Genomic DNA, 11,337 nt, shown 5'->3' on the forward strand with positions numbered 1-11,337 from the left:
TTCACAGAGCACGGAGCAGAGCGATGGCCCAGCAGACCCCACGTGCCTGCAGCTCACTGGGGACACTTGCTGCTGGGCCATTAGAGGCTCCCCTTGCCTGTCCTGCGTGGCTGACTGGCTGTTTAAAAGTATTTGAGTCCTGCGGGGGACAGTGAGGAGGAAAATGAGGCACAGCGATGGGACAGAGAAGATTGGGAGGCTGGCTTGGGCAAATTTTATGAGGCGATAAGCCCCCTGTTGTTACCCCATTTTTCCACCACACCCTTCAGGGCATTTATAAAACAACCTAGAAATAGCAAAAAATAGCAGCAGCCAGGAAGGCTTATGGATTCCCAAGGGGGTAGGTGGCAAAAGTAGAAAGATCTCAAATCAAAGTCTTGAACTGATTCTCTGCAGGCTTCCTGCTTTTAGACACCCTGTGCCAGAAATACATGACAGTTTACTGGGTTATTAATGTGCCCCTTCTTTTCAGTGCTGGGAAAGAAAGATGTTTTTTCTGTGTTCTCCCCTCCCTTCCAGGACAAGCTGAGTGCAAGATGCGAGCAGCTTCACTAGCTTCCTCCCTGTCTCACGGCCCCGCCTCCCCCAGTAGTTTTACTTTTGTGTTTAACTTCCTCACCCAGGCCCCAGGAAGTGGCCGCTGCGAAGGGGACAGGCAGCAAATATCTGCGTGACGGAGGTGACGGAAAAGGTCCAGATCAAGGTTTTCTCGTTGTGTGAGTGTGCGGTGATGGGGGTGGTGGGTGGAGTGGACAGTGTATTTCCAGATGGCAGAGCCCTTTGAACTCTGAAAATCGGCAAAACCTTGCTTTATGGCTCTCACACCCCTGTCTGCTTTCTCTTTCACCATACTCCACACCAGATTTCAGGAGATCCAGAATATAAGGTGAGTGGGGCCCAAGACAGGCACCCTGAGGCCTTAAAAGGAGGGTAGGTCCTTCTCCTCAGAAGCACAGTGCCCTTGGCAGAGAGGGGCCTGGTGTAACTCTTGCAGGCATTAACTTGTGTGGGTCCAAATGACTGGTCCTGATTATGAGAGAAAAACAGCCTATCTAATAACTTTAGTTGAATTCCTGTTTTTAATTCTAGGCACTGTCATTGCAGTGGATTGAATTATGTCCCCCCACAACTCCCCGAAGCTTGAATTGTGTCCCCCAAGTTTTATGTATTTAGCCTCCACTGTGACTGTTAAGAGGGTGGGAAATCCTATTATTGTAATTGAAAGGTGGAGTCTTGAAGAGGCAATTGGATTGTAGGACCATGCAGGGTAGTGAATGGATTAAAAATAGTGGTCAGGGGCATGGTTCTAAGGGCTTGAAAAGAAGGGGAGAGTCTGTCTTTCTCTCTCTCTGCTCCACCATCTTGCAATGTAAGACCCCTGGGTTGCTGTCACCACCACCAGATGGACTTTGGACTTCCCAGACACAGAAACTGTAAGCAATAAATTTCGTTTTCCTTTATAAGTCACCCAGTTTCAGGTGTTCTGGTATAGCAACACAAAACTGATTAATACAGTCATTTCAAAGGAAACATCACTCTTTAAATTTTCTCCCCACTCTGCTCCCCTCTCAGACAAACTCCCAGGAAGGAGGGTAGAGATGGGGAGAACAGAGCTGGGGCGGGGACAACAGGGCTGGGTTCTCAGAAGTAGCCATAGCTGGAGGCAAGGGGACAGACTTCTTTGCTTCTGGTCACTTCTCCGCTGCCTCTGGTTGTCAGGTCCTCACTGGAGAACACTAGGGCATCCCACACCCAAGATCCCACAGAGGCCTGGCCTCCCTGCATCCTGGGCTCTGCAAACTTCCTGTGTTCCAATTACCCCGAACTCCTGGGAGATAGCTTCTGGCCTGGAGAAGAGACAGTAAACTCTCGTTGTTCAGGAGCTCTGCTTTGGAGGGATAACTGTTCCCTAGGACCAAACCCTCCCCACCCCAGCCCTCTTTCCAATTTTCTTTCTCTCAGTTCAGGGAGTGGGCACAAAAAGGATAAACCGCTTCTTCTGGTTGCCTTGATTACTTTAATTATCCTCCTGGTTAGATCTCCGTGGAGACTTTATTAGCCCAGTGCCTTTTGTTTTTGTGGGGTGGGGGTGAGGGTCAAGGCCAGTCCAATTTGATTGTCTCAGTGGACTCCTTCACACACCACCTAACTACCTGAGTTTTACTACCAGTTACAAGTAGATAATTCTGGTGTCAACTCTTCCTGATATTCATTAGAACAGGGAGGAGTTTCACACTCCCTCACTGAGTTTTCTCTTGCTGTAACTTCTGAGAAAGGTACTGAGAAGCCCGCCTCGCTTCTCCATCCCTCTCAGCACTTGGTCCAAGAGACCTTTCTACAATGATGGAATGTTCTCTATCGGGGCTCTCATGTAGACACCAGCCACATGTGGCTATTAAGCAATTGAAATGTGGCTAGTGGACTGAGAAACTGAATTTTTAATTATATTTAGTTTTCATTAAATTTAAACAGTCACTCATGATAGTGGCTACAAAATTAGACAACACAGCTAGATGTTTATGCCTCTTCTAAACTCCAATCCATTTTTTTTTTTTTTGTAAAGTGAAGACTTTAAGAGCTACGGAGGCCGGTAGCAGCCCGCTCAGAACACAGAGGCTCAGGTGAGGTGTGTTTCTATCACTGTGGAAAATTCTGGCTCTTCATCTTCACCTTTAGATCTAATATTGGAACTTTTCTAGAAAAGCCATGGCCTTTAGCACCAAGAAGATGTGGGAGGAAGCCACCTGCTCCATCTGCCTAACCCTGATGGCTAACCCAATGAGCATCAGCTGTGGACACAGCTACTGCCACTTGTGCATCACAAATTTCCTCGAGAACATGAGACAAAAGAATCCATGGGTGCATACGTTCTCCTGTCCCCAGTGTCGGGCCCCATTTGATGCTTCGAGCCTCCGGCCCAACAGACAGCTGGGAAGCATCACTGAAACCCTCAAGGAGATGGACAATGAAATGTTGTGTAAGGAGCACGGAGAGCAGCTGCACCTGTTCTGCAAAGACGAGGGCCAGCTCATCTGCTGGCGCTGTGAGCGCACACTGCAGCACAAAGGGCACAGCACAGCGCTCGTAGAAGATGTGTGCCAGGACTACAAGGTGAGTGTTTGGTCCAGTCTCATGCTGCTCCCAATGACCTGGGATTATCTAGCCTGAAACCTAAGGGTATGATCCTGTGAGTTTCATCACATCATTCTTCTGAAACACCATTTAGGACAGATCCTTGCTGAATCAGGTCCAGATTGTCCATTCTGCCCTTCAACAGGATGGTCAGGCTCTTGTCCCTATCCACTCGTGTTATGACGAACTTCTCCCAGACCTAGAACATGTTGTCCTCAAACCAAACACCTGTGTGTTGTCTTGCTTCACGGTACATGTATAATTTGAGAAACCACAATGTGCAAGCCATGTGGTAGGGGTTTCAAACACAGGGGAGAAAGACCCACCACCTTTTAGGTATCCCACAGCCCAGTAAAACCAGCAAAAATGACTGCCTGAAACACCCTGGTTTGAATAGTGGGGAGGGGCATGAGGGGGTAGGGAGTTTATCCCAGAAGTGACTTCTGAAGGACACATGAAAAGTCACCACCTGCAGGACATTCCAGGCAGAAGGAAACACACATGCAAAGGTACAGCATGGGAGCTTTCCTGACATGTCAAGACCAGGCCAGATGGCCGGCCTGGTGGCGCACTGGATAAGTGCGCCGCTTGGGAAGCGCTGCGGCGCTCCCGCCCGAGGGTTCGGATCCCACATACAGACCGGTTCCTGCTCACTGGCTGAGCGAGGCACGGGAGCAACACCGAGGGTTGCGATCCCGTTGCCGGTCCCTGGTCCGGTACGGGGGCAACACTAAGGGTTGCGATCTGTTGCCGGACACGGAAAAAGACAAAAAAAAAAAGACCAGGCCAGAGGGTGTGTGTTGGGGAAAAGCAGGTGATCATGTGGCAAAGAAAGTCAGGGCCCAGAACCTTAGTATTAGCTCAGAGTCTAAATCCTAGCCCAGAGTTGTACCTGCCACTGGGAGATTTTCATTTGGGGAGTGAAGGGTCAGTGACACTGAAAACATCACTCAGGCACCACTAAAATAAAAGGAATATCAAGGAGAAAAATTTAAATTATCCCTGTAAGAAGGAGAGGAGAGGACAGTTTTATGAAAGATTCAGAAAGAAGAGTCAATGATTCGGAAGTGGTTGGTTGTGGAGGGTGAAGCAGGGGGAGAGGTTTTGGGCATCTCCTAGGTGACCCTTTGCTGTGGCACACACAATGAGGGGGCAGGCATGGTCCTGCCGCCTCATTCCTTCTCTACACTGCCTAGATTTGAGGAAAATGTTGTTCCCAGCGTGGGGCTCCTAGTTCTCTCCATGAAGTGGAGGTGGCCTTGATTAAGATTCTAAGTGCTCCATAAAGACATGGCAATCCTGATTCCATTGAGCAGCTAGTAACTATAATGGGGATGTTCCTATCATAATGACTTTCCCACTAAGTAGTGAAAAAGAGGATCAGCACAGAGCAGTGGTTGTAAGCCTCTGGAGCCAGACTGCTTAGGATGAAATCTTAGTTCTGCAGCTTACTAGATGGGCAGTCTTGGACAAATTACTTTATGTCTTCATGCCTTGGTTTCCCCTTCTGTAAATGGGAATAATGGTAGTTCCCTCCCTCCCTAACATACACACCCAGGGAGTTGTTACAAACTTTAAGGACATTAAAATTTGTATAGAATAGCACTTGGCAGATAGCGCAGGCAATATAGTCTTTTGCTAAAACAGTTACATGGAGCCCTTTCCTGAGAATCTTAGAGAATTAATGAGTATACTTGTTGGGTTTATAAAGGACAGGAGCCAATTATTTTAACATTGATCACAAGTAGCAATTTGGGTCAGCTTCAAATTGTTTTCAATGAAAATATGAAAAAATAACCTAAAAGCTTTTGAAAATAACCTAAAAGCTTGACATGGATGCTAAATCATTTTCAGCTGGTTTCGTAGTACCATTCTTCAAAAGAAATGGGAGCTCACCTTCTCTGTTTCTAATAACTTCAGTTGGCATCCTGACCTTTCCTTTGTGACTTACCCTAAATACCTACAGAGTTCCATGTGTGTCACACACTGGTATTGATTATGTTTGCTTCAGCACATTATTTTATGAAATCTTCTTTTAGATGATTATTATCTTGCTCTATGTGCAGCTTTTCCCTGGCATGACTGTTGTGGTGCATATAGCTCAGGCTCTGGGTCAGCAGATGAGGTTGGAGTTGCAGCTCTACTACCTACCAGTTACAGCCCCTTGGGCAAGTTACTTAACCCCTTCCTAAGTTTCATTTTCTACAGCACAGAAATGATGTTAAAAAGCCTACCAGCGTTCAGGGCTGCCAAGGGGATATGTTACTGCACATACAGCCCTCAGCATGCTCCTAGGCAGAGTGTAAGGAGTATAAGGACTTAATAAATATTCACTGTTATTCTAACACATCTTGGAGGGCTGGTTGCCCTTAAATGCTAATGGGTCAAATTGAATAAACTTTTTTTTTTTGGTGGCTGGCTGGTACAGGCAAATTGACTCACCCAATTTTTCCTTCAGGAAAAGCTCCAGGAAGCTGTAACAAAATTGAAGGAACTTGAAGGAAACTGTGTGCCTCTGAAGATGTTTGCAACAATGCAAATAGATCAATGGAAGGTAAAAATCTGAATTCACTGATCAAGCTATTTTTTATTCTAGAGTTGGGCGTAGGGGATGATGGAGACAAAGCACAATGGTGATTTATTCTCACTAAACCAGACCAAATAGATGAAACTCAAAGAAAAAACTTTGTTTTCAAGCTCCCTGTGTGTACATCCAACAGAATTTATCAGCAACCCTCTCAATCTTTGAACAGTAATTGGCTGGGATTTCCTATTCCTTAGTCAGGTGATACAGAATTAGTGTGCCTGTTTACCTAGAACCAGCCTTGACTGAGTTTCAAAACTTAAATTCTACAAAATACTTTCCTGGCTTGCAGGCCTCAACCTTAATTACCTTGGCACATTTACCACAGTGCAGAGTCTGGCTCTCAGCCTTATGGGTTCAGAAACCAACCTTTGTGAACATTCAGAAAACAGGATCACCCCAGATTGGGATCCGTACTACTGAAGCTCATGAGGCTGATAAAGGAAACCTACTTGATTTATGAGGAGTATCAAAACTGCTGCAAGAACCTACATACTTGCAACTGCAAACTATAGGGTCTCTCAGGTTATTTCCAAGGGTGACCGGCATTTTAACCATCTGTAAGTGTACAGTTCAGTGGCATTAAATACTTTCACATTGTGCAACCATCACCATATCCATCTCCAGAACTTTTTTATCTTCCAAACTGAAACTCTGTACACACTGGTAGCCACTATTCTTTCTGTTTCTATAAATTTAATTATTCTGTGTACCTCATATAAGTGAAATCTTACATTTGTCCTTTTGTTTTTGGCTTATTTCACTTAGCAGAATGTCTTTAAGATTCATCCATGTTGTAGCATGTATCAGACTTTCTTTCCTTTTGAAGTCTGAATAATATTCCATTATATGTATATACCACATTTTGTTTATCCATCCATAGATGGATATATTTAGTTTGTTTTTACCCTTTTTTATTTAAGTCATACATTTTTATGGGGTACAGTTTGTTGTTTCAATATATACATAATGTATGATGGTCTAATCAGAATAGTTACCGTATCTGTCACCTAAACATTTACCATTTCTTTGTGGTTATAACATTCAGAATCCTCTTTTCTGGCTATTTTGATGTATTGCTAGGGCTAGGGTCCACAGACGCTTCAAATCCATTGTACAGACTGGGTCATAAACCCCTCATCTGCAAATCCATGAGCTAGGTAATAGGAAAAAGATTGCAGGAGCCGTGGGTAAAAATTAATAGGCTTTATTCAGATGCAAGCTCAGGTAGCTAGCAGCAGCCACCCTAGTGGCCTCCTGGGGGCATCCCAAGGGCCCTGGCAGCAACAGCCTCCAGCAGCATTAGTGGCTTCCCCGTGGACCCCCTGGGGCATCCTGGAGGAGGGGGAGGTCCTGTGGATCAGAGCCACTCATCCTTTATACTTAAGTCCAATAACCCAGGACACCTGGGTGCACATGCACAATTACATTAGACAATAACCAAGGAACACCTGGACGCACGTGCATATTTACATCAAATGCTCGGCAAGACTCTGAACCCCTGAGGGACCCTGACCATTTATCTTCACTTTCCCTACACTCGATATATACAGTGCAATATTATTCACTATTGTTTTCACCTTTTGACCATACTTTGCTGACTCTAGGAAATGATACAGGTTCAGAGACAAAAAATCCAGTCTGACTTTAGGAATCTCCAAAGATTCCTGCATGAAGAGGAGAAGTTTTATCTCTGGAGGCTGGAGAAAGAAGAAGAGCAGATGCTGAGGAGACTGAGGGAGACCGAGGCCAACCTGGAGCAGAAGAGCCATGAACTCAAGAGCCACATTCTAAAACTGGAGGAAAAATGTCAGGGCTCAGCCCAGAAATTGCTACAGGTGAGGTTAGCTACAGGTGCACTTGGAGCAGGAAAGAAGGTGTTACTGAGCTATTAAGAGGAAAGTGGTAAGGAAGCATGGGAAGATTGGCAAGGACTGCCTGCCTTCGCTCAAAAGTGGCACGTCAGTGTGGGGAATTCTGAGTAGTGTTTTTTTAAGATACAAATCAATATCATCAGGATGGCCTCCACTAGTGTATAAGGTACCTTTATGTTAATTAGAAAAATACATTACTTCTGAACAAGCAAAACCATGGGACTTTTGTCCTTCCTGAAACTCTCCTGGAACACTCCTGCAGGTGACTGGTGGGTGACAAAGTGGGGCAGCCAAAAGGAGTGATAACTTTTCCCCTGATTTGCTTATAGAGCCCTTGCTCTGGAGCTATTATAGGGCCTTCCTACAGCTGCATGCAGGATCCAGCCCTTTAAGGTATACACCTGGGGCGGTTAATTCTGGCTTCAACTAACAGAACTGGTGGTTACACTGTAAGGTTGAGAGTGTAGCATGACTGCTCCATCACTATGTGATACCTGTTGCCACCACCATGATGGCCTAATCTCTGGGCTGTGTATGGATTCACTGCTAAGGGATTTGTGATAAATGATCTCTAATACAGGCACATTCTAAAGAAAATCAGGTTGCTGAAAGCAAGTCTTATCAGGGGGGGCATGAATGAAGCTCCTGGCCCTCTTCCCCAAGCAGCCCACAGGCTTCAGCAAGGAAGATAAAAGACTCAGAAGCTGATAATCATCCTGCCATGCTGTCTCCTTACTTCTTTAGGAGGAATGTTTATAGGGAACAGCCCCGCATGAAATACTGATGTTCCTGTACTCACCTTTTGATTTTGTCTCTCCATAGGATGTGAAGGACACTTTGAGCAGGTAAGTCCTGGATGAATGCGGGAGGGCGAGGGCAAAGGTATAGCTGAGTAGAATGTTCCACTGAAGAAGTCTGACCTCTGCTTATTCAAGGAGTTGGGCGGTGAAACTGGAAACACCAAAGGCCTTTTCCTTGGAGATTCATGCTACGTGCAACGTTTCTGAGCTTTACTTTGATGTGAGGAAATTGTTAAGGCGCTATCAAGGTATGTAAACTCAAAAGTCCCTAAATGCTACACACGGAAGGGGCCTTGAGCAGTAACTGAGTTCACCACCTGTTGCTGGGCAGGCTCTTGGCCAGAGATGTTGTTTAGTTGTTTTCAGTGGAGCTGTCATATTCTCCCTGGTTAGTATGCTCTGATGCTTAGATGTGGGCACTGAATACTGGTTATCTGGACAGACCCTTCAAATTCCTCTGTCCCATTTGTTAGCCATTCCACTCCAGGCAACTCTATGTCCTTCAGTTTCCCCAAATGAAAAATGAAAATATTAACAGTTCCCATTTCATGGGTTGTCATGAAAGTTAAATGCATGAATATGTGTAATGTCCTTAGCATGGTGTCTGGTACATCATCAGGGGCACGTCACGGTAAGTATTAGATCTGATTGTAGTGTTTTGTTAATATTTCGGTTAACTCTTACAGCAATACAGGAAAGGTAGGTGAATATTATTGACTGTGATTCAAATGATTTTAGGAACTTAGATCAAACACAGAATCATGATGAAAACCAAGTTTTACTGATTCCAAAGCCTGAGCTACCCATTCCTTTGATTCTTTTAATCAGTGCTTGCTTTATTTACACAACTTCATATCCATAATTACAAAATTGAAAAAGCTCTGAAAATGGAAAGTTTTATTATGATTTGTTCAGCTGCAATATTGGACCTAACCTGAAATGATTTGATAGCTGTATTAGTTATCTATTACTACAAACAAATTACCACAAACTTAGCAGCTTAAACAACACACATATATTATCTCACAGTTTTTGTGGACCAGGAATCTGGTATAGCATAGCTGGGTCCTCTGCTTAGGGCTTACAAGGGTGCAGTTAAGGGGCTGGTCAGGCCATGTTCTCATCTAGAGGCTAGACTGGGAAAGAATCCATTTCTGAGCTTGCTCAGGTTGCTGGCAGAATTCATTTCCTTATGGTTGCAGGACTTAAGGCCCTGGCTCTTCTTACTGGTTGTTGGCCGCCCTCAGCTTTTAGAAGCCATCTCTCAGCTCCTTGCACATGGCTCCCAACGTGGCCAATTATATCTTCAAAGTGAGCTCAAGAGGGAAAGTCTCTAGAGCAAATCTGCTAGCAAGATGGAGTCTTACATAGTGAACACCAAGAGGCAGGGATCACGGATGGCTGTCCTTGAGTCTGTCTGCCAAACCTGAACTGCACTGATATGATACTAATGGGTTATTCATCCCACTTAGTTTGAATATATATTTTGCTGCAGACATTGATGTATTTGAGTACAAGGCTCTGCCTTATATCTTGGTGGGGGTGTACATGTAATTTAGGGTATCTGTATTGTTTTGCCTTTGTAACTTCAAAAATATTCTGAATTCCAAAGCCCATCTGGCCCCAGGGGGTTTTAGATAAAGAATTATGGACCTGTATTCCCCTCAAGTCAACAACAACAACGAAACAAAAACACTCTATATTTGATCCTATAAAGACGTCAGGAGGGAAAATACAGGACTTTATGTAAGTCTTGTCCAGATTTCATTGAATTGCTTTGCCTATTCTCATTTTTTACAGGAGGCATTACAACATGGTTCAAGTTAACCTGTTTCTTAAATGGGCTTATCTTTTAACGAGCTATTTCTCCTTTTTTAAACCTTCTTTAATTTTTTTCTTAAGTAATACAAATAAATTATAATCAATCAAACAATATAGAGAATATACAGAAAAGGTTCAAAGTTTCTACCACCCTCTCCAATCCTGCTTCTCCAGGTAATGAGATCTATATCTTTCTCTGTGTCTGTACAAACATGTGATATGGAATGTCTCTACTATGTCACTCATTACTTTTTAAAGCTGCCTAATAGTCCATAAGTATACCATAAATATGTGTAACCATATCACCATTGATGGGGCTTCAGGCTGTTTCTAGTACTTGGGTATAACATTACTGCAATAACTTTCTAGTTCACGCACCCTTATGTCTGGGTGCTTTGGTTTCTGTAGGGCACATCCCTAAAGGTGAGATTGCTAGGATTTTTGTTAATCTTAATACGTGCCAGATTACTTGTTTCAGTGTTACAACATGCACACTCACTAGCATCAAGAGCAACTTACATATACTGAGCACTCTTCTTTTTTAATTTAAAACAAGCTTTATTGAGGTATAATTTACATATAATAAAATTGGCCTATTTTAAGTGGACAATTCAATGAGTTTTGAAAAAATATATGTAATCATATAACAGCCACCACAATAAAGATATTAAAAAAAAAATTACATTGTCCCCAAAAGTTTTCACGTCTCCACCAATGTACTATCATTTGATCTATGGTAATGACCAATGTGCTATCACTATAGTTTTGCCTTTTCTAGAATTTCACATAAATGGAATTTTCATATCTGGTTTCTTGCACTTAGCATAGTGCTTTTGTGTTTCATTGCCTGTATCAGTAGTTTGTTCTTTTTTATTGTTCAGTGTTATTCCATCATTCAAATACACCAAAATTTGTTTATCCGTTTACTGATCAATGAACATATAGGTTGTTTCCAGTTTTGGGCTATTCTGAATAAATCTTCTGTGAGTGCTCTTTCTTTGTGATAGATTAGAAAAGCTTTACATGTGCATGTGTTTTATACCATAGTCCTCTCTATAGAAAGAATTTTTACTTTACAGATGAGGAAACTAAGACACAAGAGAGGTTAAGTGATTGTTGTAGGTTC

General features: G+C 43.5%; 1 protein-coding gene across 1 annotated transcript in view; it reads left to right on the plus strand.

Annotated features, from left to right (window-relative positions):
• Positions 1-2,566: 2,566 nt before the first annotated feature.
• The window catches only part of TRIM38 (tripartite motif containing 38), a 15,377-nt gene continuing 6,606 nt past the window's right edge, over positions 2,567-11,337 (plus strand). The window contains exons 1-6 of the mRNA XM_008571868.1: positions 2,567-2,621; positions 2,700-3,111; positions 5,591-5,686; positions 7,324-7,554; positions 8,413-8,435; positions 8,526-8,638. Coding sequence (XP_008570090.1) covers positions 2,707-3,111; positions 5,591-5,686; positions 7,324-7,554; positions 8,413-8,435; positions 8,526-8,638 — 868 coding nt within the window. The 5' untranslated portion in view covers positions 2,567-2,621; positions 2,700-2,706. The remainder of the gene's footprint in view (positions 2,622-2,699; positions 3,112-5,590; positions 5,687-7,323; positions 7,555-8,412; positions 8,436-8,525; positions 8,639-11,337) is intronic.

This window comes from Galeopterus variegatus, unplaced genomic scaffold (assembly GCF_000696425.1).
Source record: "Galeopterus variegatus unplaced genomic scaffold, G_variegatus-3.0.2 Scaffold732, whole genome shotgun sequence".
NCBI classification, from domain to species: Eukaryota; Metazoa; Chordata; class Mammalia; order Dermoptera; family Cynocephalidae; genus Galeopterus; species Galeopterus variegatus.